Raw genomic sequence first — 27,964 nt, forward strand, 5'->3', positions numbered from 1 at the left:
AAGTAACAAACCACATCAGAAAAATCCCAAACTTGGTGGATTGAACACCAATGACACTAGTAACCCTTAGTAAAAGTTTGAGACCAATACGACATCAATGGCACTAGTAACCCTTGCATGTAGAAATAGAAAAGGGCACATAGCATAAGGTACACATTTTATCATAAATAGATTACATGGCAAATGACAAATAAAATCTAGGCAGCTACTGTTCTTCCTTGTCCATCGTGACGCACCCAGGGCAACGAGCTCTGTGGAATGCTTCGCTCAACATTCCTTATCTTTACTGGATGGTCGTCTACAAAGAGAGACATGTCACTGAACTGGTTAAATTCATCCAAGTCAGATACACCATCAACTCCGATGGCTTGTTGCTTTCCAGGGAAAACTATGTGCTTTGGATGGTCCGTAATTTTCTTCTTATCATTAGGAGAGTGGACCTGCTCAGCATAGAAGACCTGTGCAGCACGGTTAGCCATTATCCATGGATCATCTTTGTAGCCTACCTTGCTTAGATCTAGAACTCTAATCCCATAGTTGTCCACTGTGACATGTTTGTCTTCAACCCATTGACACCGAAATATAGGGATATGAAATGTACCATAGTCTAGTTCCCATACGTCCTCAACGAAGCCAAAGTAAGTTGTTTCCTCACCAGTTTTAGAGTATAAGGCGTCGCATCGAACACCACTATTTTGTGTCATGCTCTTTTGGTCTTTGGACTTGGTACAGAATGTGAAGCCACTAATGTCATAGGTTTGCCAAGTCGTGACCTGGCGTGATGGCACAGATGCCAAGACCTTGATGGTGCGATCCTCGAGTGTTTCCCCATCTGGAATGTCCTGCTCCCTTAGCCATGAGGTGAACTGATTCTTATGTTCCTTCATTATCCATTCATCTGTGTGCCCATGATTATGTTTTTGAAGCTCTTCAATGTGTAGATTGATCAAAGGCTCCATTATCGAGAGCCGATGCAGGACGCTGTGATGTGCTTCGAGGACTGAATTGTAATCTTTTGGGACGTATGATTTCTTTCCCATCCTACCTCTTCCATTCAGCTTACCCTCGTGTCGTGACAGAGGCAAACCTATTGCAACCTAGTCTTTTAGGACCCTATTGCAGAATGGACCTCCGGACTCAATGGCCTCTTTGGTTAAGTACCCCTCTACCATAGACGCCTCTGGACGAGCACGAGTTGATACATAGCCATTTAGTATTGACATGAAGCGTTCATACGTCCACATCTCATGCAAATACATGGGACCCAATGCCTCTATTTGTGAAACCAAGTGCACCACAAGGTGAACCATCACATCGAAGAATGCTAGGGGGAAACACATCTCAAACTGTGAAACTGTCTCCACTGTGAATTCCTTAAGAGACACCAACTCATCACGTTCAATCACCTTCTCTGAGATCCTGTTGAAGAAGTAGCACAACTGTGTAACTGCAACCTTTATCCACACTGGGTTTATAGCCCTAATGGCAATAGGGAGAAAAGTAGTCAATATGACATGACAATCATGTGAGTTGTAGTTGGTGAGTGTAAGGTCTTTCATTGACACAATACTCCGTATGCTAGAGCAGAATCCAGATGGGACTTTCAATTTCTTCAACCACACACACATCTCATGTTTCTCTTCATTGTTGAGGTTGTAGCTTGCTGCCGGGAGGTGTTACTTCCCATTTTCTAGCCTAACAGGGTAAAGTTCTTTTTTATGCCTAACTGTACCATGTCCAAGCGTGAATTTAATCCTTCCTTTGTCTTGCCCTTCATGTCCAACAAGGTGCCAATTACGCTTTCAAACACGTTCTTCTGAACGTGCATACCATCGATCGCGTGGCGGACGTCTAACTCTGGCGAATATTCCAAATACTCGAAGAAAATTGACTTCTTCTTGAATGTAGCCCCTGGAGCTGGCTTGACATTCTTTCTTGGTTTTCCATCTTTTGTCTTCTTCCCAAAAACAAATTTGAGTTTGCTGACTATGCTGAAAACTCTTTGGCCTTTACTGTTACTTGATAGAGCAGTAGTCTGTAGTTCACTATTATTGTCAAAGTACTTATCCATCTTTTTCAGCCGGTACCTGTGTCCTTTTGATAAGAAGCGTCTGTGCCTCATGTACACTATCTTCTTAGATGCAGTTAGGGACACGTAAGCGGTGTCATCTATGCATACCACACAACCTAACTTTCCCTTGAACTGCCCTGATAATGTAAAGAGAGCTGGGTAGTCATTGATCGTAACAAAGATAATTGCTCTCAGTGTGAATGATTCTTTGCGGTACTCGTCGAATATTTGAACACCTGTTTTCCATAGTATCTTCATGTCCTGCATTAAGGGCTCCAAGAAAACATCCATATCAACTCCAGGTTGTGTAGGTCCAGAGATAAAGATGGTTAGTAAAAGGTACTTTCGCTTCTGCATCAACCATAGAGGGAGGTTGTAGATGGTGAGGATCACCGGCCATGTGCTGTGCTTGCTGCTCCTCTCAGCAATTGGATTCATTCCGTCAGTACTCAGTGCGAACCTAACATTCCTTGGTTCATTAGCAAAGTCCTTGTGGTTTTCATTGAAATCTTTCCACTGCTGGCCATCGGCTGGGTGCCGAAGCTTCCCATCGTCTTTGTGCTCATCAGAAGCATGCCAGCTCATAAGTTGGGCATCCTCTGGGTTAGCAAACAAGCACCTCAATCGATCGATCATAGGAAGGTACCACATCACCAAAGTAGGAATCTTTTTCTGTGCATAATAGTCTACTTCTTCCTTTTCTTTGCCGGTGGGTTTTGAACTACTCTTCTGGGTCTTTTGTTGGGCCTTCTTTCGTTTTTTGCCCTTAGGCACAGAGGCAACACACTCTTCCTCTATGTAGTCTTTATTTGTCTTGTACCTACTTGCACCACACTTGGGACGCTGTCCAAGTCTCTATAATCATCGCCTCGATATAGGATACAATGATTTCTACAAGCGTGGATCTTCTCAACACCCATTGTGAGTGGGCTGATTAGCTTCTTTGCATAATATGTGTTAGCAGGCACTTTGTTATCCTTAGGAAGCATGTCTGCGATAATGCTTAAGAACGCATCAAAGCCAACATCAGAAAGACCATATCTAGCTTTGCACAACAACAACTTTAGCACAGACCGCAGCGTCGTGAACTCTTTGGTGCAACCCTTGGACTCATCATACAAAGGCTCTTCTGCTGCCTTCATTAGGGCCTCCATACCTTTCATGAAGAACACTGATGGATCTTCCGCATGACGACACAACATTGCCTCTAGAAATTCTGCATCTTCCGCAGCCATGTTAGTTTCGGTGCCATCTTCATTTTCTCCAATAAAACCATGATCAGGAACATTGGCACAACATGTTCAGTGCCTAGACCAATGGTATTAGGTTGTTGTGTCTCGTGTACGAACTCAAACCCATCAACAATTCCAGTTGTATAAGGCGCAGAGCTACCCTCTCCATGCTTTGTCCAAATCAAGTAATCTTTCATAAATCCTCGACGGACCAGATGAGTAAGGATTTGTTGAATGTCATCAGATACAACAAGATTTCTACAATCCATGCATGGACAATGTATGTGCGTCTTTCTTGTTCTTGAAGCATGGTTTTGAGCAGCATCAATAAACCTCTGGACCTCAGTTATGTATGATGGATCTAGTCTTGATAAATTATACATCCAAAATGACCTCTCCATCAATACCTGTAAAACACCATTCATATGATCTAAGGGTTTACAAAGGATTTATCTAGGGTTTATTATCTAGGGTTTATGGTTCAGCTTGAGATTAAAGGAAAAAACCTAAGTTACATAATTAAAAAATAATCTAAGTATAGCATAACTATATAAATACATCATTCATTATAAATAGATAGATGATATGGAAGGTGATAATAAAAAACCTAACTACCATATAATTAAAAAAAATCCACAATTATCTCTCTACATAAATATACAAAGAACACACCATTGGTTTAATCTTGTAAAAACTAGCTAAATTGAGAAGCAAACATGTTGAGAGGCATTATCCAACCATATTAAGCAACCCCATCTAACATATCAACAAATAAAGACAAGAACCTAGATATTCTTCTCTCTCACTCATAAAACATACATACATGTTGATAAATAAATTGAAAAATTTATAAAGAGAGAGAGACATAAATTAGAAAACCTAAGTATAGCATAACTATATAAATACAACATTCATTATAAATAGATAGATGATGTGGAAGGTGACAATAAAAAACCTAACTATCATATAATTAAAAAAAATCAACAATTATCTCTCTACATAAATATACAAGAACACACCATTGGTTTAATCTTGTAAAAACTAGCTAAATTGAGAAGCAAACATGTTGAGAGACATTATCCAACCATATTAAACAACCCCATCTAACCATATCAACAAATCAAGACAAAAAGCTAGCTATTCTCTCTCACTCATGGTGAAACCCTACATCCAAAAAGTGGCTCAAATTGAGCTAGAATGAGCAAATTGAGGCAATAGGGACATAAACTAACCTCTTTTAGCAACCTCCTTCCTAGAAATGAAGATCAAAACCTCCCCCTTGTATTTTGAGAAATCTAGAACTCCAAAATCGCCCCCAATGGAAGGTGGGTGCGAGATACTGTGTTCTGGTCGGGGAGGAAGAAGGGGTATTTATACAGAGATAACGGTTGCTTAAGTCAACCGCCTGTGATATACTGTTTCCACAGGCGGTCGAAAATCTCTGACACTGCCCGATTTATACCACAGGCGCGTCGTAACTGGAACCGCCTGTGGTATAAAAAGGGGGCGCCAGCTATGAGCCTCTTTCTACTAGTGGTGGCTCCAGCGCGAAAGAAGAGGCCGGCCACACAATCAAATGTGTCGGCCGCCCTGCCGCCAAAAAAGAAAGCCTCCGAAAAGAAACAAACTATCATTCCTAAGAAGTTGTCCTATGAGAAGACTGATGCAGAACTAGATGCTTCAGTAAAATCAGATGTGGATAGTTTCTTCAAAAAACATAAAACTGAAAGTTCCGTCGCTCCCGCCATCGCTCTCTCTTGCTTGCTTGCTTGATTGAAGAAGCAGACTGGTGTGCTTCCTTCGCTTAATTTTATTAGAGCTAACTATTCTAGGGGCAGAGAGCTAGGCAATTTGCAGGACTGATGGATCGAGAGTAGTCTGTTTCCCCCTATATATACTGTAAATTGACGAGGGAGGACGCGCGCGCCTATGTGCATGTGTACAGCTTTTAGTTATAGAAGAGAATGAAACCACCATGAACATTAATTGTTGAAGGAGAAAGCAGTGAGCACATGCACCCTACTAAAGTGTAGACTGTGTGTGTACACCATGACGGAGAGAGAGAGGAAAGGAAAGACCAAAAGAGAACACACGGACGTCAATATATATAATATTGTTGATCGAGTGACAATACCTACTCCACACTCCGTATGCGATCATACGACGGAGAAAATAATTAGAGTAGGAATAAGCTCACTCGCAACCACTCCGGATTATATAGACGCCGGTTGTAAAGCCCACTCGCAAGTGCATGCATGCTAGGTCAAAAACGAAGGTACACGCGCGGTACGGCCCTGTTTCTTTAGAAGCTACCTTTATATTTCCTTTTTCCATTCTGTCCTAATTAAATACGGTACTTTATAGATGTAATATCCAATTTTAATGACAAAACCAGATATACACTATATGTGAGTCTTATTAGAAGCCAAATCTCACATATAGCTACAAATAAAGTGTAATATCAAAAGACAATACATAAATTATATAACATACTTAAAGTATCAGAGATAACCTTAGACAGTAAACAACGGAAGTAACTCCAAACTTTGGGTATTAACTCCACCCTTCATGATCGAAACTGACTGGTTTATCACAAGCCTAACACTCCTCCTGAAGTATGGGAGAAATAGCAAAAGTGAGTCCATGTCGAACTCCACAAGTATCTAGCAACTAAATTGTATAGATCCCACAATCTCATGATCAATGTGACATCAATAATGTAGAGCGTTAAACAATGAATATGAGCATATTAACACAACAAGAATCATCACTCTTAATGCAAGAATCCCCAAGGCCGCTCGTGCCCGTGAGCACGGCTACTATACCAGTTTAATAAACGCTCTGCAGAGGTCGTACATCTTTACCCATGAGTCATGATTTACTCTTTCACCCGAGGTAGCTAATCTCTTAACCTCCTTTCTAGGGAGGTCGGCAGGGATCACTATGAAGTCTTTTAAAGGTTCATCTAACAAGTTATGGCTGCTTAGTTTCATTAGTCAGTCCATGTGATTCTACCATGCAGGGATCCACGGTCTGATATCCCCCATTTGCACCACATGGTAACCTCTAATAAACTAGAAAAATTAATCATACTTGACTAAAGCCAGAGCCATTATTGCCCTCATGGTTGCACTTCAATCCCAGTGATCACTTACAGATAAATCCTCAAGTTGCTAAAAAGTCATTTTTATCATTCGTTGCTTAAACATGAATCAAGTCACAAGATCATGGTCACAGAAATAAAACACAATGCTATACTTGCCTTGATCCAATTGCTCCTGCTGATCTTGCTAGTTGTCCAAGTACTGATCTTGTTTGTTGTAGCACTCTTGATCACCCACGAGTTGCTCACCGTCTAAACTCGATCATCGATCATCAACACACAAACAATCGAAGACAAACAAACACGAAGCAAACAAGGCTACAATTAGAACAATACACTAACAACATAAAGACAGTATGAAAAGTTTATAAAATGATTCTACACAGCGCTACAATCACACGGACGTAAAGATCACGAAAATCGGAGCTAAAACGGTGAAGATATGAATTTTCTAAGATTTTCTTTAGAAAAGTAATTAATTAAATAGGGTAATGAAATTAAAAGGTTTCAAACTGGTGAAATAAAGTTACTAACATGTAGATCTAGTGATTACAAATCTAATGCAATTTGAATGGTTCAAATTGGAGTTAAAACAAATATTTTATGAGCAAAAGAAAATCAGTGGCAAAACTGTAATTTGTGAAAACATATTTTATAACTGAACTGACAGTTTTCCATTTTCAAAATAGTAAAGCGTATTCTACCATTTACGCCAAGGACCACAGGTTTACAACTTAAATAACTCAGGGGTTCTTTTGAAACTGCGGCTGAAGGGGTATCCTTCACTATGGGCCGTTGGATCAGATTTGGATGACTAGGATTAGATCCAAGGGGGTCAGAGGGGCTCCTCGGCCGGAAACAGTGCCACAGCGGATCCATGGCCGGAGCTTGCCAGAGTTCATTGTTTACATATTTACCATTATAACGGAGAGCCACTCTCCGGATCTCGCTCTTTCGGATTCTCATATTGTTTTAGTAGCGTTGCTCGTGAAACCATACACTTTTACCACTTTTGATGACGTGGCATGTTGTTGACATTCGTTAAGTGCAATAAGAATAAGAAAAATTCCGCAAGCGCACAGAACATCATCGTAGCATTTTACCGGGAGTATTCCAGATATCGTTATTTATATTTTACCACTAGGAAGCTAAGGTCAAAGAATCTGATAACTTACTATCATGCATCTACTAATTTAATAAACCAACTAGACTAAAGTAGGGGTAAATGAGATATGATAGGTAATAATATAAAGGTGAGAATTCTATGATAAACGCGTAGATAGCCAGAGCGGGAGGACAACGGGAGAGACCTAGGTTCCTGTATACTTCTCTATTACTTCAGTTCTATGATAACAAAGAATGAATAGATATAGCAATCACATATTAGCACTTTGGGACATCAGAACACCAACCACAGAAAGAGAACTGGAAGGGGGCTGGGAAGCTCTGACTACAGTCCTACAAACACCAATCCGAACGAGGTGGAATACGTCGACCGTTACGGCTGTCACTACCCTAGGGCTACCACAACAATCTGCAGGACTTGGTGCAACCTCAGGTAACCTGTAGTATAGACACCACGTCTACACTAACGATTACTACTCTAATTACCATGAATAACTAGAGCACTCGATGCGAACGGAGATCCTATGCCAAAATATAACAACTACACTACTCGATAATAACAAAGGCATAAAAGTAAATAGAGAAGATAATATATTAAAGCATAAGTCTTACAATAAATATAAAGACATACCAAAACTCTGAAGACTTCTCCAGAACCGGAGCACAGCTCCGCTCTCCCTAACTCCCAACTAGAACTAATCTACTACATTGGAATGTCTAGCCCTAATTCTCTATAGAGGAAAGGTTATCCTTCGAGGGCACCTCTCAACTCTATAATGATATGTTCTCCTCCAGGGGCCAGGGGCCTTGCTTATATAGCCTCCTCCTTTTGTGCCTTTTTAGTTCAGCAGGCGATGTGGTACTAAACTTTCCACCATATCTCATTAAAATGCACATAGGCCTTAACGGACCAAAATCTGATTTGGGCCCAATTAATCCCGCAGCTCTTTGTGGAGTCCTTTTATTAATATCTCTTGATTACGAACTCCAAATATAGCAAATAATATATGCATTTCGATCAGCTTGACAAGATCTTTGTAATGGTGTACTCCATTCTGTGATTCGTGCTTGTACTAGGGCGGGCGCCCTAGGATCAAGGGCGGGCGCCCCGGGCCCAGGCCCGTCTCAGCTCCGCTTCGGTCGAGTTGCTTCTAGAGTCTTCCTGATTATGGAAAATTACCACACACATTAATTCTCTATGTAAACCCGACGTATGGGCCTTTCCTTCGTATTTCCTGATAACCACTGCAGAAATAGACAAACACCAAAACTCGTGGAAATCTGTCAAATAAAACACTAAGTCTAGATGTCGGTTGCATTTGGATCCTTTTTCATGATTAGTTGACGGTTAAATGTGAGCATTAAGGATCGTCAACACATGTCAACACAGCTATCAGGGCACAGGAAATGACCTTGCTACCCCTACCCAGCTTCTCTCTCTCTGCTAGCAGCTCTTCTCACTGACATGTGGACCCCAGGTTTAGCTTCTGCCTCCCCACTCTTTTTCCCTCGCATAGTCCCGGCGGCCATGGTGGCCCGCCCCGCACAGGCCCTCGGCGGCCATGATGGCCAACGCCTCCCTCCTCGCCATGCTCCGCACAGTCCCCGCTAGCCTGCCTCCCCGCCATGCTCTGGCCCATGCCTACCCTAGAGGCCATGGCGCCTCGCACCGTATCCAAGGACCGTTCCGACGATCGAGGTATCCAAGGCATACCAAGGTTGCACGCCACACCCTCGTCAGTCTCCTCAACCATCACCAATACAGTGCATACAGCGGATCGATTCTGGGCCCGAGTAGCATTCTGGCTTCACGATCGAAATGACTTATCGTTCCAGTTAAGTGTGGGGCATGCGTTCAACATGACAAGAGGGCCGTCAATGATCGGTCCATAATCGACATAGACAGAACCACTATGGCCAACACCCCTATAAGGCTCAGCTTGGTCTCATCTTACTTCTGAACACTTGGTTATTTCTCATGATAGCAACACACTGCTAACCCTTTGGTATCCACCTATATCTCACAGGTGACAGGGAATCATCCGACTTCTACCGTGCTAAGCAAGCTAAGCAATGACTCTGAGCCTGAAAGCATCTAGGCCCCTAATAAGTTTCAGTGATTAATGACAATGTTAATTACTATGACTAACGTGTGTTTTGCAGAGGCAAAGTCATTTGAGTTAGGTCATGCTAATGGTGATCAATGGACTAGGACGTTTGTTGACGGTCCTTAAGTACTAAAATTAATAATCAAATAAACATGAAAAAGGATCAATATGAAACAAACATCTAGAATTAGGGTTTTATCTGACAGAATTCCACGAGCTTTGGTGTTTATCTATTTCTGTAGGGGTTTATCAGAAAATATGGAGAGAAGGCCCACATGTCATGTTTACAACGAGATAATTACGTGCCGCGTAATTTTCCTTGATCTAGAAGAGTCCAGAAGCCACGGGAACGAACGGGAAGCGATTCGGGCTCGGGGGCAGGGCGCCCGCCCACCCCCCTTGGGCGCCCGCCCAGGGTAGGAGTCCAAACAGGACTCTGCTTCGGGGCAAGACTCCACCGACCTAAAGGATCAATCTAAACCATACAATCTATGTCGGTTTGATCCAATGGCTCACGTTCACTTGAGGGGACTATAAAACCAGACCCCCTGGCCCCTAGAGGAGGAGAGGAGAAATCATTATTCAGAGGTAGCCATCAAAGTTAGGGTTTAGAGCTTCTCTCCCACAGAGAATTAGAATTAGCTACTCCCTAATCCTTCAAGTTTAGAGGTTGATTAGATAGCAATTAGAGAAGTAGAGCACTACGCTCTGGATTCGAATCTTCGGTAAAAAAGATTGGTATTATTCATATCTTTCTCTAATTCTATTGTTCTAATTGCATTATGTCTTTAATTATTATGTTCTTAGTTTGCTCTAGTTCTATATTTGATATAGTTCTAATTGATAATGAGTTTATGTATAAGTTTGCAAAGCTCTTAGCTCTTGACGCGAGGGAGTTAGGTGATAGATCACATGTGAGCGTGGTGTTTAGATGTTATTTATCTACAAATGTATCCTATTGGCCGGGTCGTGTGGTAGTTCGCGATAGTGACAGCTTCGTTGATTCTTATATAGTCCACCCTTCGCTGATAGGACAGGCAGAACCGGTATTGTGGAGTAAGTCATGCGATGTTCTGATTTACTTTATCAATGTTCCTTATACATGAATGAAGAGTCTTTTATGCTATATATGATCTTGTAGATAACTAGAGTAGATTATGACTTAGTAGTTAGTAGATAACTTAGAATTCATTCTCTAGCTAATCTGACATCACCTACATATATGAGGAGTAGTCTATTTTCTAATCGTTGTGCTATCTACCCATGAACTTATACTTTATTATCATTATCTTTATGGTTTACCCCCTGCTAGAGTAAGTGACTGTGTGACGAGTTTCTCATTAGTAATCATGTTCTTGCAAGTTTATCTCTAGTCTATGCCTTGATAGATTTTGTTCCTTGATTTAATTTCATCTTCTTTAGATCCCTTGAGCAAAAAGTATAAATAACGATACCTGGAATACTTATCCTGGTGAAATGCTACAATGAGGTGTTTTATCTGTGCGCTTGCGGATAGAATAGATTATTTTCTAGAGAGCCTTTACATTTATAAATACCTTTGTACACTCTGGCACCATGCTGGGGATGACAACCTAGTATTTAAGTGGTGTTAGCTAGTGTCAACAAGCATTTCTGGCGCCGTTGCCGGGGATCTTAAGGGATTTATAGGAATTATACGAGTCTCAGGAATAAGTCATAAAAGGGAACAAAAGGGTAATGCTTAGGAAAGCCAGAAAAACAGTCAAGGTTATTCATATAAAATATTAGACTAGACTATAGAGAAATAATTGCATAGAACAGCTACTAAGTGAGAAATCATAACAAGGCACCTGTGCTTTGGCAGGTTCACCCTGTTGTTTTTCTATGTTTATATTTTTATACAGGGTATAACAGGATTGACTTTGGGTACATTCAACTCTTCATCATCAGAACCAAAGCAATCAAGAAGAAGCTAGCTACCAATTGCTGAAGCTATGGCACAAAAGACCTTGCAAGAATTCTCTGCTCCAAGTCTTGACAACATTCCAACTGGTCCAAGATTTACAGTAGAAGAAGGAATACCCGAGTTTGAGCTCAAGTCAAGCCTCATCAATTTGGTACAAGCTACACAATTCAGTGGAAAGGCACATGAAGATGCCAGTGCACACTTGCAGAATTTCTTAGAGATTGGAAGCACAATCCACATCAATGGAGTTGACAAAGACGTCATACTGCTTCGCCTTTTTCCATTCTCACTAGAAGGAAAAGCGAGGAAGTGGTTCTACACTCATCAAGATAACATCAACAACTGGACGAACTTGTCAGATGCCTTTCTATCAAAGTTTTTCCCTATAGGCAAAACAACTGCCTTAAGAGGAAATATTGTCAGTTTCCAACAACAGAAGACAGAAGCCATTTCAGAAGCATGGGAGCGTTTTCAAGGATACATATCAGATTGTCCTCACCATGGAATGGCCACATGGTTACTTATGCAGACCTTCTACCATGGATTAACCCAGAAGGCTCGTGAGTGCCTAGATGCATCTGCTAAAGGATCATTCTTGGAGCTTACAACTGGAAAAGCAGAGATACTTTTGGATAAGATAGCAGAAAACCAAAGCTGGTCCCAAGATAAAGCTCAACAATGTCATCAAACTGAAGAAATACCAGAGGAAGTAAAAGCATTATCAACTAAGATGGAAAATTTGCTCCATTGGATTGACCAGAGGGCCAAGTTCAAAGAAGATCAAAGGGCCATTGAGACAGCATACAAATATCAACCAACTTCGAGTCAACCCAATAGCAAAGGTATGAATTCAGGTAATACTGTCAAGCAACTTTCATTAAAAGAGATAATTGCTCAACAAACTAAAATTAATGATGAAGTTAAACAAAGGCTAGATACAAATGAATCATCTCTAAAAGATATATACAATAAAATAGATTTTCTACTAACTGCCTTTGATGAGCAAAACACTCTTAATAAAAGGGTAGAACTTAAATTAATAAAGATAGCTGCTGCACTGCCTGTTGCTACTAACCTTGAGCAGGTAAAGAATATAACTACTAGAGGAGGCAAAGCTACCAGAGATCCCCCATACCCAAAAGAGAAACAAAGAACATCAGCACCAGTGCAACCCGCAGTGATAGAAGAAGAAAGCCCAGTTGAAGCAGAAGATCTGCTCCAACCACCAAGAACTGGAGAAATGAGGAAAGATTTTTACGACACCAACTATTTGCCATTTCCCAGAAGAAACAGAGAACTGCAGTCGGATGAGCAGTTTGGTAAGTTTGTAGAGGTTATTCAGAAATTATATGTCAACATACCTCTGCTGGATGCCATACAGGTACCTACATATGCAAAGTACATCAGAGATATTCTTAACAAGAAGAGACCACTGCCCACCACTGAGGTTATCAAGCTGACAGAAGAATGTAGTGCGGCCATCCTCAACAAACCACCGAAGAAGAAGGAAGATCCCGGATGTCCCACTATTGATTGCTCGATCGGAAATCAATACTTCAACAATGCACTTTGTGATCTTGGAGCAAGTGTCAGTGTGATGCCAGCATCAGTCTACAAAAAGCTTGAGCATGCAACCTTAGAACCAACATCAATGTGCCTACAACTAGCAGATCAATCGGTTCGACACCCGTTGGGCATCGCCGAGAACATTCCAGTCAAGATCAGAGATTTCCTTATGCCAGTAGACTTCGTAGTACTGGACATGAGTCCTGACTCAAAAGTGTCCATCATCCTTAGAAGACCATTTCTGAGCACTGCCAATGCCCACATTGATGTCGGGAAGGGAGAAATCAAATTTAACATAAACGGTCAAGAAGAACACTTCACATTCAAACCCAGACCAGAGAGAGACTCTACAGTGAAGGAAGTTCATGAAGAACCACTGGAGACACCATCTCCGGAGGAAGGTAACTCAGAAGATTAAAATATTTTGAGGTCCAGCTTGGGGGACCTAAAAATCCCAAACCCTCACCGGGAGGTAAATCGGTATTTACCCGCATTATTAATTTTCTCATATTTAAATTCTTGCATAATTAATTCTTGCATTAGTCATAAATATTCATAGCATAATTATAATAATCAAAAGCCCCATATAAATAATATTCGTGGTATGTAACAACCCATATTTATTAATTATTGTGGAGGCACAAAAATATTTTCCATTATCATTTTCATTAAGTTATAATTCTCATAGATTTTCCTGCATTATATTATAGTAATCTTCTAGAAGCATGACCCACACTCTTTGGGTCCCACATGTCATACACTTCACCTCACATACATCCCATCATATAATTTCATCCACCAATATGTTTCCACTCACCTGACATCTTTCCACCGTCCAACCACTACCAACACAATATTATTCTGCGTGAGATCAAAGCAAGGAAGCAAGTGGAGGAGGCACACCCAGGATGGACACCAGGGGTGGGCGCCCGCCCCACCTCCCTTGGGCGCCCGCCCTGTCCCCTGCTCAGCCTATAAAAGGCCACCTCCAGCTCCCCTTCTCTTCACACAAACACTCCAGAAAACCACACAAGCTTCAGTTTCCCGAGAAGGAGCTCTTGTAGTGAAGAGAAGAGAGTAGAGAGAAAGAGGAGAGTGGAAGGGAAGGTTGGGAGTTCTTTTGAAAGAGTGATTATCACCTAGCAAGTAGTGATCCTGTTGTCTAAGCGGAAGTAAAAGTTGTTTAGGGGGAGGCTCTACCAAAATAGAAACTTATCTTAAACGATTAACCCCTGGACCACTGACACTCCGGACAGCTGACCACTAACATTTTATCTCACATTTTCCACCAGTTGTGTTTTTGCCAACTTTTGTTTGCAGGATGTTTAAGAAGGTGAAGAATGCAGGGAAGGCTCTCAAGAACATTGGTACAAGGAGTTCATCCCGACACTCCTCACAGCCATCAGAGATGAGCGTCGACCCAACACCCACACAAGCTCCATCATCTTCATTAGGTCAGCAAGTTAAGGTCCTTCTCAAGATAGGAGACCTAGGACTGAAGAACCGAAGAGAGAAGGAAGTCTATCAGCAATTGAAGAACAAAGATTTCATTCATACTCCTACTCTCGATCCAATCCTACTACAAGAAACAGGTATGGACACTGAATTCGACATAATTTTTCAGATGATGGGTTGGACAAATTTTTGGAATATAACTGAGCTGGGTTCTCGTCTTCTCACCCTCGAATTTCTTTGCACCTTACAATACTATGAGGGGGGAATTGTTTTTCGGATGTTTAAACAAGAGATTATGCTATCTTGGAGAGAGCTGAGCGACCATCTTGGTTTCTCTTCAAGATGCATCCTGAACATTGACTCCGATTTACCCAACTTTGAGAGACACCAGTTTTGGAGAGAAATATCTAAAGATAATTTTTATAGTCAAGCCCGAACCAGTGACATGGAGCACCCCACTCTTAGGATGTTCCACAAATGGCTTGGGTACAATATTTTCTATCGTGACGATATTAGGAAAGTAAGAGTAGGAGATTTACAACTTTTATATGCTGCTATTAGTAAAGTACCCACTTCACCTGTTACACTATTAGTTTCACATTGGCTTAGTATACCTAGTCTTCAGGGACCAGTAGGATGTACTTCACTTATCCCTCGTCTAGCCACTAATCTTCACTTACTAGAAAACTCATCGTTGGACTTTATAGAAGAATTAAGAATTTATCATGGCTATGACACATTTAGACAAGCTCGGATGTTAAAGAAAGAGGGGAATATAATGTATATGCTGTATGATGATAAAGGCAAGATTCGGTTACCTAACCCGAACCTTGGCCTCTACGTTGTGCAAAACTTTTTGATTGAGATTGCAGCAACACCAGTGAACCAGAGAACTCCACAGCGAGTGGCATCTGAAAGGATAACCACTCACCGAGAACGCACTTGGTACGGAGCTGACCCTGGACCAGAAGAAGCAGCGCACCTGCATTATTGCGATTACAACCCTCGAGTCCTTCGAGACCCATGGGCTCGTCATGCGCAACCGCAAGAGCCAACAGAGGAGACATGGCCGGAGAGCCAAGATCACCAGTGGACAAACCCGCCTTTTCATAAGGGCAGGTACTCCACTGATCCATATGGAGCTTCAGGATCCAGACCTCCGCCCCAATTTGATGCAGGACGATACTCCGACGCCTCCTACGCTTTCACGAATGATTACTATCAAGAGGCCAGTGCTTTCTTCACTCGTACCGACAACACCCTCCTCGACATCCAGAACACGCAAGCAGAACATGGAAGACTCCTGGAAGAGCAACAAAAATGGAACCAGGACCATGCAGCTGCAGTAGAAGAGTTAAGACAAGATACAACAACAATGAACGACAACATCACAACCATGATGCGGTTCTGGAACATCAGGTAAGACCGACGTCAACATCCAGCTTGGGGGAGTTCCTCCCAAATTTATCAAGTAAGTTTTTATTTGCTCTTCTTATTTATTCTATTCTGTCTTAGTATTTAATTTATCTTAAAAGAAAAAAAACTTAGAAAACCAAATAAATATTTTCTTGCTTTAATTTACCGCATTCTATAAACATGAAAACAAAATAACAAAATAAAAAGAGTGTGTAGATAAGTGTGCTTTATTTTCCTGCTAAGTTTAATCTCTAGAAAAATATAAAAAGACCAAAAAAGATACATGATGGAAATGATGAACAGTTGCTCTGTTTGCTTACTTATAAGTACCTAGCTTTTATATTAGAGTTCTTCCAGGAATTACTAAAACTGAAATTACTATCTTTGGGAAGCATAAAACTAAAGTCTAGGTAAGAGAAAGGCATGATATAAAGTTGAGCTACTGTTTATCTTGTTCCTACTACACCAAGTTCTAGAGATTTATTTTGAAAACTTGCAAATCACATGATGAGTTCCTAGTATAACAAAACTACCTACCACAGCCATACTTGCTATAACATCTTTTACTATATTTACATTGAGTTTGATCGAGCTGTGTCGACCCTTAGGAGCTTTTCATGTGGTTAAATTAAGATATTCACTTGCACACATCTACCACAGCATCCATCATCAATCATTAAAATTGCTAAAAAATATTATCACTCACTGTCCCGAATATTGTTATTCTCTCTCTAAAAAGATTCAATGCAGAAGAGGCATGGGTTATGCAAAAATATACGAGGAAATAAAAAGGGGCAAGTGACCGGAACCTCGAAAAAGAAAGAAAAAGAGTGAGACGAGAAGTAAAAATAGACAAGTGTCCGAAGTAGAATTAGGGGTACAAAAATGCCCACTTGAGCGGAAAAAAATGGACAAGTGTCCCACAGTAGAATTAGGGGTATCTATTACCCACCTGAAAAAAAAAGAAGAAAAAAGAGAGAAAAAGATAGCCCATGTTCTCCCAAGGCAAAGATCAAAGAGGAGGAGAGATAGCAATATAAGGAGCAATGAGAACTAAGTTTTATTATCACTTATGCATTTTCACTATCATTTACTCCATCACACATGCACATCTTGATTTAATTATATGCTGAGTTCCTTTGGATCCATGGCTCGATTAGACAACATACGTATGAGCTGTTTTCCACTCCTATGAGCTCCACTTAAATATTCCATTAGCTATAGGTAAGTGACATTATGGTAAGGATCCACAAATACCACATATAGAGAGACTTGAGAGAATCATTGCTGGGAACTCTGAGTTTTATTTTAAAAACTTATGAAAAAACTCTAGAACAAAGGTGAAGTATAGACAGGAGGAATAGTGCTTGACTTAACTATTTTTGTCTTTCGATTACTTAAGACTTAAGTGCAGGTACTAAACTCCATAACACTTCACTCTAATCTGGAAGAATTTTTATGTAAAAGCATGTGTGCCTGTCAAGAAAGAAAACATCGAAGCAACTCCTGATCCGTCTGAGTTTAGCTGTTTGCTCAGGGACGAGCAAAGGGTAAGCTTGGAGGAGTTTGTTGACGGTCCTTAAGTACTAAAATTAATAATCAAATAAACATAAAAAAGGATCAATATGAAACAAACATCTAGAATTAGGGTTTTATCTGACAGAATTCCACGAGCTTTGGTGTTTATCTATTTCTGCAGGGGTTTATCAAAAAATATGGAGAGAAGGCCCACATGTCATGTTTACAACGAGATAATTACGTGCCGCGCAATTTTCCTTGATCTAGAAGAGTCCAGAAGCCACGGGAACGAACGGGAAGCGATTCGGGCTCGGGGGCAGGGCGCCCGCCCACCCCCCTTGGGCGCCCGCCCAGGGTAGGAGTCCAAACAGGACTCTGCTTCGGGGCAAGACTCCACCGACCTAAAGGATCAATCTAAACCATACAATCTATGTCGGTTTGATCCAATGGCTCACGTTCACTTGAGGGGACTATAAAACCAGACCCCCTGGCCCCTGGAGGAGGAGAGGAGAAATCATTATTCAGAGGTAGCCATCAAAGTTAGGGTTTAGAGCTTCTCTCCCACAGAGAATTAGAATTAGCTACTCCCTAATCCTTCAAGTTTAGAGGTTGATTAGATAGCAATTAGAGAAGTAGAGCACTACGCTCTGGATTCGGATCTTCGGTAATAAAGATTGGTATTATTCATATCTTTCTCTAATTCTATTGTTCTAATTGTATTATGTCTTTAATTATTATGTTCTTAGTTTGCTCTAGTTCTATATTTGATATAGTTCTAATTGATAATGAGTTTATGTATAAGTTTGCAAAGCGCTTAGCTCTTGACGCGAGGGAGTTAGGTGATAGATCACATGTGAGCGTGGTGCTTAGATGTTATTTATCTGCAAATGTATCCTATTGGCCAGGTCGTGTGGTAGTTCGCGATAGTGACAGCTTCGTTGATTCTTATATAGTCCACCCTCCGTTGATAGGACAGGCAGAACCGGTATTGTGGAGTAAGTCATGCAATGTTCTGATTTACTTTATCAATGTTCCTTATACATGAATGAAGAGTCTTTTATGCTATATATGATCTTGTAGATAACTAGAGTAGATTATGACTTAGTAGTTAGTAGATAACTTAGAATCCATTCTCTAGCTAATCTGACATCACCTACATATATGAGGAGTAGTCTATTTTCTAATCGCTGTGCTATCTACCCATGAACTTATACTTTATTATCATTATCTTTATGGTTTACCCCCTGCTAGAGTAAGTGACTGTGTGACGAGTTTCTCATTAGTAATCATGTTCTTGCAAGTTTATCTCTAGTCTATGCCTTGATAGATTTTATTCCTTGATTTAATTTCATCTTCTTTAGATCCCTTGAGCAAAATTATAAATAACGATACCTGGAATACTTATCCTGGTGAAATGCTACAATGAGGTATTTTATCTGTACACTTGCGGATAGAATAGATTATTTTTTAGAGAGCCTTTACATTTATAAATACCTTTGTACACTCTGGCACCATGCTGGGGATGACAACCTTGTATTTAAGTGGTGTTAGCTAGTGTCAACAACGTTCATGCCGACTTAATGGTGGAAATTGTTTCGGTTTTCAAAGGATTGTTGGACATCGTCAAGACTAGACTAGGTCTAGGTGCCATATGGTGTTGGAGGGCACTTAGAGTGGTAGGAACTCTTACATAGGTCGGTTTACTCTAGACAAATATACTCAATTGTAATCTTCAGAATAACATAGGTTGGGTTTGGGTGCTCGGTTTCGCACAACAGGAAGGCAAGAGAAGGGATTAGCACACCTGGGAGACATCGACATGGATGCTAGTGGTCGGCGAGAACATGGATCCAGGAGCGATGGCGTGGCAGCGGTCCTCGATGGAAGCGTGGCAGCAGTCCTTGGTGGCGGCGCTCCAGCTCCCTGGTAGCTTGGTCAGGCCTAACAAACTTGGAATTGTGTAGGAACTATTACATAGGTCGGTTTGCTTTAGACAAATATACTTAATTTTTAAAAAATCATATAGGTTTATCTTATTTTGAATTCCATGCATTAGGTACCGATCGATTTCAGAAACCAATTTGTAAGTTGGACTGAAGGGTATGGTAATCTACAGAATAACATAACAGCTTTATTGCATGTTTTAGTACTCTGCTCTTATTTTTTTTCAGCCTTTTCAACTTATATCACAATAAACTTGTTTAATTATTTCAGCTATTGTGATATGGGTTAACACATTTATAAACCTGATATCACATAAATACCCGCACATGATCAACTAAATGATCTGATGTCAAATTTGATCTTTGCCTAAATATATCGCTGGTAACCACTATCTCATGCCTTCTAGATAGACACATGGCATCTTTAAGCCATCCCAACCATTACAGAAATAAACACATGATTACTAAAGATATTGATCATCACTATTTCTATAATTTCATGACCACACCCAAAGTGTTTACTTTTATTTAAGTATGATATACTGAAGAAATAAAGACTCATACATTAAGATCAGTAACCATCTTGGCACTAAGGACCCTGGCTAGTTCTCCATGGGTTTGCTAAGAATCCACATTAAGAAGCAGAACAGGATAATCATGTACATAGAAAAGGGTAGTCAGTTTCATTTAGAAAAAAATAAAAATCACCCATGCACTGCTTAAATTATTTTTTCCACTGTTGTGTACATGGGAATTGCATTATATAAAGATTCTGAAATGAACAGTAAATTAGTACTCTGCTCTTACTTTGCTCTCTGATCTGGTCCACAACAGACCCATTTGTTCCATAATAAACGGAGAAATAAGTACAAAAATATAATTGTTGCATCTAACCATACGGTATAGTGGCATTTCCAAAAGAGTTCACATGCATATGAGATAAGATTAGATCTGCTAGCTCAAACCCATTGTTACCATAAAAGTATCTTCTTACAATCAACTAACCGTGCAGACTCCTGGCGAGAGGTATGAATGCTGATGGCAAGGTGAGAGAGACTTGGTGTCCACTCTTTAGTCTTTTTAGTTGTGGGAGACTTGGCCTTCTTTTTCTGCAAGTAATACTGTCAGTGCCCAATAGCCAATGCTTGTAATTACAAATGCAGTAATGCCATGCCCAGAATTAAGATCACAACATTATATGGCTTGTGACACAAAGGTTACCAATCTGTGGAAGATAAAGTTTGTTATGTAAACAGAAATTTTAGTTGTAGGAGATATGTATATCTCTAGACACCAAACAATGAGGTCCTAATTCTTAAGGAAGCTCAACCGTAACTGCAAAATCAGATTGCAAAACCCTATATGTATGTCGTAGTCCTAGACACCAAAAGATGAGCTCCTAATTTCTAAGTACGCATCCCAATCCTATTCCTATCTAGGTAGCCCGATTACTGCCAGAACAACACCCTTCAGATATAAGCTGCTCAAACTTTCTGGTGAGTACAGCTTTATAAGACATAAGAGCTGATGAACTGAATCACATGGTCGTTAAGATATGACATATTGATCCTTTAACAGATATAGGATTCTCCATCTTGTTACAATGCAAATATCTCATGGCTAGACACAAAGGTCTCTTATTTTAGTGCCAGATTGAGTTTTCATCAGGTTGTTACTAAAAAGCATATAACAACACAGAAGGCAGTATATCCATGTTGACAATGTTATCATCAGGTCAAGCAGAATTTACCACCTGGCCTCATTTAGACTTTTGGTGGGTAACCATCAGGGATTAGTAATGCAAATGAGTCGCAAACATTTTGTAGGGCTGTAAGCAATCAACCATAGACAGGTCATGGAAGTGGAACTGTTACTTAGTCATTTTGCAGGGTTGAATTGATTTAGTAACTGCATGAGAAAAATGTTTTTAGCTAATGCACCAGTACTGAACTTGGAACTGTGTAGGAACTGTTACATAGGTCGGTTTGCTTTAGACAAATATACTTAATTGTTAAAAAATCATATAGGTTAATCTTATTTTGAATTCCGTGCATTAGGTACTGATCGATTTCAGAAACCAATTTGTAAGTTGGACTGATGAGTATGGTAATCTACAGAATAACATAGGTTGGGTTTGGGTGCTCGGTTTTGCACAATAGGAAGGGAAGAGAAGGGATTAGCATACCTGGGGACACCGATGTGGATGCTGGTGGTTGGTGAGAACCTGGATCCAGGAGCGATGGCGTGGCAGCAGTCCTTGGTGGCGGCGTTCTGGCTCCCTGGTAGCTTGGTCAGGCCTGACAAGATCCAACAATAATGTGAAGCACATAATAGCTTTACTGCATGTTTTAGTACCCAGCTCTTATTTCTTTTCAACTTATGTCACAATAAACTTGTTTAATTATTTCAGCTATTATGATATGGGTTAACACATTTATAAACCTGATATCACATAAATACCCGCACATGATCAACTAAATGATCTGATGCCAAATTTGATCTTTGCCTAAATATATCTAGACTCTAACGACCTGCTGGTAACCACTATCTCATGCATTCTAGATAGACACATGGCATAACACATGATTACTAAAGAGTTTGATCATCACTAATTCCATAATTTCATGACCGCACTCAAGAAATAAAGACTCATACATTAAGGAGAACAACAGAATCATGTATGTAAAAAGGGTAGTCATTTCCATTTAGGAAAAAATAAAAATCACCCATGCACTCCTTAAATTATTTTTCCACTGCTGTGTAGATGGAAATTGCATTATAAAGATTCTGAAATGAACAGTAAATTTAGTAATCTGCTCTCTGATCTTGTCCACGACAGACCCATTTGTTCCATAATAAATAGAGAAATAAGTACAAAAATATAACTGTTGGGAGACAATGCAGACGTTCATACCAATCTTGAATCCATGTTTGCAAATTGAAAAGAAACAACTTCAACGATATTGTTTTCAGTGAACTTAACGCTCAGTTCGTCACCAAATCAACCATCAGTTTCACATTGTCGGGTAGGATAAGGGATTGGCACACCTGAACTTAACCCTCAGTTCGCACCAAAATCAACCCTCAGTTTCACATTGCAGGGCAGAAGGAGAAAGGATTGGCACACCTGGTGGTGCTGCGCGCAGGATCAGGGGGAGGGACGTGTGGGAGCCCTCCCAGCTTCTGCTGCTGCAGGCCTTCGTCGCCGGTGAATGGATCCAGATGAGGGCGAGCCGAATCAGGGACATAGATACAGACACCGATGTGGTGGGGGTCGCAGGGCGATCGGCAAAGGAGAGGTGCGGGGAGGACTGAAGGAGTGCGGGGAGGAGATCGCATGCATAGGGGCAGGCGGTGGCGGGCGAGGATGCGTGGGAGCCGAGCAGGCAGCGGCGCAGTGAGGGTGACGATGGGGATGCGGTCAATCCCTTGCTCCCGTGATTTGATTCCTGCCTTTCTAGGATGGGGGCGCGGTATGGGTCGCGCGTAGGAGCGAGGGACTTGGGATCGCAGGAGGCAGAACCATGGACCCTCGTTACAATGTCGCACCAAAATGATGTCCACTCTTTAGTCTTTTTATTTGTATATAGGAGATATCTAATACTATAGACGCAAAATTTCAATCTAAGTTTTCGTCTGATATTTTTTTCAGCTGTTCTCTCTCCCTCTCATGTACGGTCGAGACTTGAATATGTACAAGACAAGATAATAATGGCCTCTCATAAAAATAAGTCGGGCCGTTTAGCCGCTCGGTTCCGGCCATGGGCCGCTATGTCGGGTCAATTCATCGGCAATCAGGCGGAGCAATCTAAGAATCTTGCTTGGTAAAAGGAGCCACCTTTTTCTGTTGCCGCGGATTGTAGTTTGGGACGGAGTCGATTGGAGAGTTGGAGGTGGGAGGGGATGGATCGATGCGGAGAGCAAGACGACAGATGAATGAACGAGTTGAGTAGAGTTTTCCGGGAACTAATCTTTCTTTTAATATATAATTGTGAAAATTTTAGCTCACCATATCTTTATATATTCATCAATCTAAAGATTAATTAAATGATGATCCTCTCGTTCGGATCTAGTTTCCTATTATTTTTAGCTTTTTTTCTGTTTATGGCACGATGACTCCTGATCCAATTGGATTAGGGAAAAAAAAGAAAAATTATAGGCTGAATCTAACTCAGAAGCCTAACATGTGGGCTCGACCAAAATCCAAAACGATAAGAAATTTTGCCTTTTATTATTAGAGAAGAAGAAGAAGGAACTACATATAGCCTACGATTGATATCAAACTAAATAAAGAAATCGGAGCAAAATAAAGAACGTAATTTTTGTCCTTTTCTATTTGACTATTAAAAGTTGTATTTAGAATACTTAGAATGTGAGAAATTTATTTGTATTAGAACTCTTACTCCATATTAGTTTAGACGCAAGTAATTTTAACTCGTATGAGCTTGGGTTATATATAAGTCCAGATAAAAGAAACTCTCCATTGTTCGATAGTTAGAGGAAGATAGACAAAAAAAATGGATGAACAAAAAAAAAGAGCCTGAAATTTTGCCTCTTTATTATTACTAGTAAAAGTGCCCGTGCGTTGCAACGGGAGAAAAAACATGTTAGCGGAAAATGAAAATATCAACATATGCCCGTGCGTTGCAACAGGATGTACGACTTATTGCATAATCACCATACTTCTAAATTCATCTTGATACTGAAACTAACTTGGTTCTTTGATATTAGTTATATTATATTATATAGGTATATGGATATGGATTATTTAAATAATTTTTTCTCTTAATGTAATTTTGTAGCACAAAAGAATATTTTTTAACAAAATAGAAGACATAATCTTGATTTTCTTTGACTAGAACTCAAATCTTGGGTTGGCCTAGGTGGCCTGGTCGGCTGGTAAGGCTAGTCTCAATGCATGTTTCATGAGAGTGTCATGCACATTAAATAGAATACCACATAAACAAAATTGCTGACTTGGCAGGGTCATTAAATGCAGGAGTTTCATCAGATGAGAGAAGCGTTCCATCTCGATGGAACTCATGTGGCTCAGTTAACTAGTTTATAGGCTTGGTAATTGTGTCATGAAACTATGTATCGAGACTGGCCTAAATGGGCCTTTGCCCTAGCCCACGTACGTGTATCCGATTTGTTCAACACGTTGAATAGCCACGCACACGTCCAGGTCTCCATGACATACTAACAAGTACAGCTGACTCTTGCTCACGAAGCTGCCCAATGCTCGCTGGCATTGGTCGGTCGCTCACCTTTGTGACAACCGCTCCCTAGCACTGACGCAAGTCGCTGTTGCTCACCTATGTGGCCATCGCTCCCTTGCCCTTCTCCATCGATGGATGCGGTTCTACAAATCCTCTCGTGTGGCCACGCTCGAGAAGCAGTGGTGGAGTTTGCACGGGCCACGACCTTGGTTGCGGTTAGCATCTTGCGAGGGCGCAATCCCAGCGTAAAGATGGCAACGTTCTGCATGCCCATATATGGGCAAAAGACTCGCTAGGCAAGGATACGGGTGCGTGAATCTGCCCATAGGCACGGATGCAGGTCCATCTTCTTCAAACCCGACGGATATCAGGTGACATGCAAGAAAATATTCTATCCACACCCGCAAACCCACCTTACCAGTTATCCCCAACGCACTGGCAACCAATAGCCCACATTCTTGTTTCCGGCCCATCAAATCCTATTCACAAGATTTATCTTTTTATTTTTCCTTCGTGAGTCAGTTTTGCTAATTGCATTTTTTTCCCGCAGCATGTGGTATCCAATCTTGAACTTTCGCGAAGCAATCGGGCTCGAGTTCTTCCTCGAAAGAAGTGTTTTTTTTCCTCACCAGGGGCGTAATATGCTGCTTGTGATGCAGTACAGGAAATGGTTATATTTGTTAACTTAAAAGAGATGTACGGATGTTGATTTCTAGATTTGTGGTTGTTCATTTGGCATTAGGCAGGTAGTTAATTGTTTAGAGCCATAAGCCGTGGTAGGGTCGAACCATTTCTGTTTGATGAGTGCTGATACTGGCTCACACTCTGACTTTACAGTTTAGAATTTGAATTTAACTGCCATTTTGAAAGTGGCCAGCTGCTATGATAGAGAAGTAATACTAGAAACCCCTTGAAATTATCGATTTTGGCGGCGGTTTTAAATTACCCAAACCTAACAATTTGAGTTTGACGTCCCTTCTACTATTTAGGGCTAGGATTACACTTACATTGAGATTTTAAAATTCTAGCCTTGTGAATATATGTAAGCAATCGAAACTTGAGGGGAACTTGACAAACATTTGATTTTTACTGCCCAATTTGTCACATTTTTTGTTACATGATGCACATGAAAGGTAAAAAACATGGTAAGAAGTTTGGAAACGGAAGCGCACAGTGATGCAGGGCCGGTGTCACAACCACAATACTCTGATTTTTTACGAGGGCAAAGCACAATTTTTTTTCCGAGATTGGGTCATTCACCCGTTTTTTATTAAAAAAATGAATTAACCAAGTTTACATAAGATCCACAAGTAACCCGTGGATTACCAACAAAATTCCACAGACACAAACAACAAGAAAACAAGAGGGGGGACACTCCACCTCAAAGCGCCAACTGATTAAGCCTAATACAAGAGCTCAACACATCAGTAGCCAGTAGTACGTGTGTAGTGAAAACCGCAGCGGAAGCAGGCAAAACACAATCATCATCTTAGTTCATTATTATACAAACACAAGACGCAATACAAGGGAAGATTAGGATGTCCAAGATGAGCATGCCAAGCACAGCGAGGACAGGCTTGCTCCAGGCCCTCTGGATATCGTCGAGGACGGCTGCCTTGCACGAGTCGCACTGGAAGCATAGCGTTTCCTGCTGGTTGCTCCACCTGCCGCAGTCGTCGCTGTTGTTGGTTGGGCCGGCGCCTTGTGTTGGTGTCCACGTCGTCTGATTCACGTACGTGAATGCACACGATAATGGTGGCTTGCAGCATCCAGACTGTCCATATGCAATCACAGGATGAGGTCAGATCAGAGTATTCCAGTACTTAACATACACAAAAAAAAAGACGTGGAAACAAGCGATCAGAGATAGAGGAAGCATGCACACCTGGATCGGCGAGAGGCCCTGCTCGGAGTAGAGAACGCTTGTGTTTGGGTCGCGTACCATCGGGCTCATACCATCGCAGGCGTGCCTGCGGCGCAGGCACTTGCTGATTGTGGCCCAGTACCTGGCATTAGCCATGCGACGCTTGAGCGAACCGCCGTAGTCACTGAGGTTGTACTCGCGGACCGAGTTGACCTCAATGGGATCGATGTCGATGCCGGTGATGTCAAATTTGGACTCCTCAGGCGTCGGGGAGCCCGTGATCTTAATTTTGATGTCTGTCAGAGCGAAGATGATTAAGCAGAGAAAGACGAGGAGGCCCAAGCACTTGACGCACAAGTAGCAGCCAAGTGTTGTTTTCCGCCCGTGGTCGTCGCCGGCGAACACTCCTGCACACATGAGGAGGATGGCGACCAAGAAGACGAGACCCATGGAGATGAAGGACCACTGAAGGAAGGGGATGCAAGCCGTGGAGTCGCCTCGCATGGCTAGTTTGCTGCCCATGACGAGGCACCCGATCGAGAAGCACCAAGAGAAACTTACGAACCACTTCAATAGTATCGACACAAGTGATTCCCTCGGTCTCGCTCTCGCTCTCGCCATCGCTCTCTCTTGCTTGCTTGCTTGATTGAAGAAGCAGGCTGGTGTGCTTCCTCGCTTAATTTTTATAGAGCTAACTATTCTAGGGGCAGAGAGCTAGGCAATTTGCAGGACTGATGGATCGAGAGTAGTCTGTTTCCCCGTATATATATTGTAAAAATTGACGAGGGATCCGGACGCGCTCGCCTATGTGCATGTGAACAGCTTTTAGTTATAGAAGAGAATGAAACCACCATGAACGACATTAATTGTTGAAGGAGAAAGCAGTGAGCACATGCACCCTAGGCCTTATTTAGGCCTTGTTTAGTTGGCAAAAATTTTAGATTTTGGGTACTGTAGCACTTTCGTTTGTTTGTAGCAAATATTGTCCAATCATAATCTAATTAGTGTCAAAAGATTGATCTCGCAATTTACAGGCAAATTGTGTAATTAGTTTTTGTTTTCGTCTAAATTTAATACTCCATGCATATGCCGCAAGATTTGATGTGACGGAGAATCTTGAAATTTTTTAGGAACTAAACAAGGCCTTAGTTCACCCTAAAATCCAAAAAAGTTTCAAAATTTCCTCGTCATATCAAATCTTACGACACATGCATGAAACACTAAATATAGATGAAAACAAAAACTAATTCCACAATTTACCTCTAAATCGCGAGACGAATCTTTTAAGTCTAGTTACTCTATGATTGAACAATTTTTGTCAAGTAAAAAAGAAAATGCTACAATATTAAAATCTAAAATTTTTTTTATCTAAACAAGGCCTAAAGTGTAGACCGTGTGT

General features: G+C 41.1%; 2 protein-coding genes across 2 annotated transcripts; both read right to left on the bottom strand.

Annotated features, from left to right (window-relative positions):
* Nucleotides 5,631–23,011, bottom strand: LOC110436178. The gene is made up of 6 exons (XM_021462547.1): nucleotides 22,610–23,011; nucleotides 21,668–21,779; nucleotides 20,488–20,591; nucleotides 19,344–19,480; nucleotides 6,566–6,658; nucleotides 5,631–5,913 (listed from the first exon to the last, which is right to left on the bottom strand). Exons 1-6 carry the CDS (start codon nucleotides 22,728–22,730, stop codon nucleotides 5,902–5,904), a joined length of 579 nt encoding a protein of 192 aa, XP_021318222.1. The 5' UTR covers nucleotides 22,731–23,011; the 3' UTR covers nucleotides 5,631–5,901.
* LOC8077597 (tetraspanin-3) lies at nucleotides 25,935–27,362 on the bottom strand. The gene is made up of 2 exons (XM_002447786.2): nucleotides 26,587–27,362; nucleotides 25,935–26,475 (listed from the first exon to the last, which is right to left on the bottom strand). Exons 1-2 carry the CDS (start codon nucleotides 27,184–27,186, stop codon nucleotides 26,191–26,193), a joined length of 885 nt encoding a protein of 294 aa, XP_002447831.1. The 5' UTR covers nucleotides 27,187–27,362; the 3' UTR covers nucleotides 25,935–26,190.

Source organism: Sorghum bicolor, chromosome 6, assembly GCF_000003195.3.
Source record: "Sorghum bicolor cultivar BTx623 chromosome 6, Sorghum_bicolor_NCBIv3, whole genome shotgun sequence".
In the NCBI taxonomy this organism is placed as follows: domain Eukaryota; kingdom Viridiplantae; phylum Streptophyta; class Magnoliopsida; order Poales; family Poaceae; genus Sorghum; species Sorghum bicolor.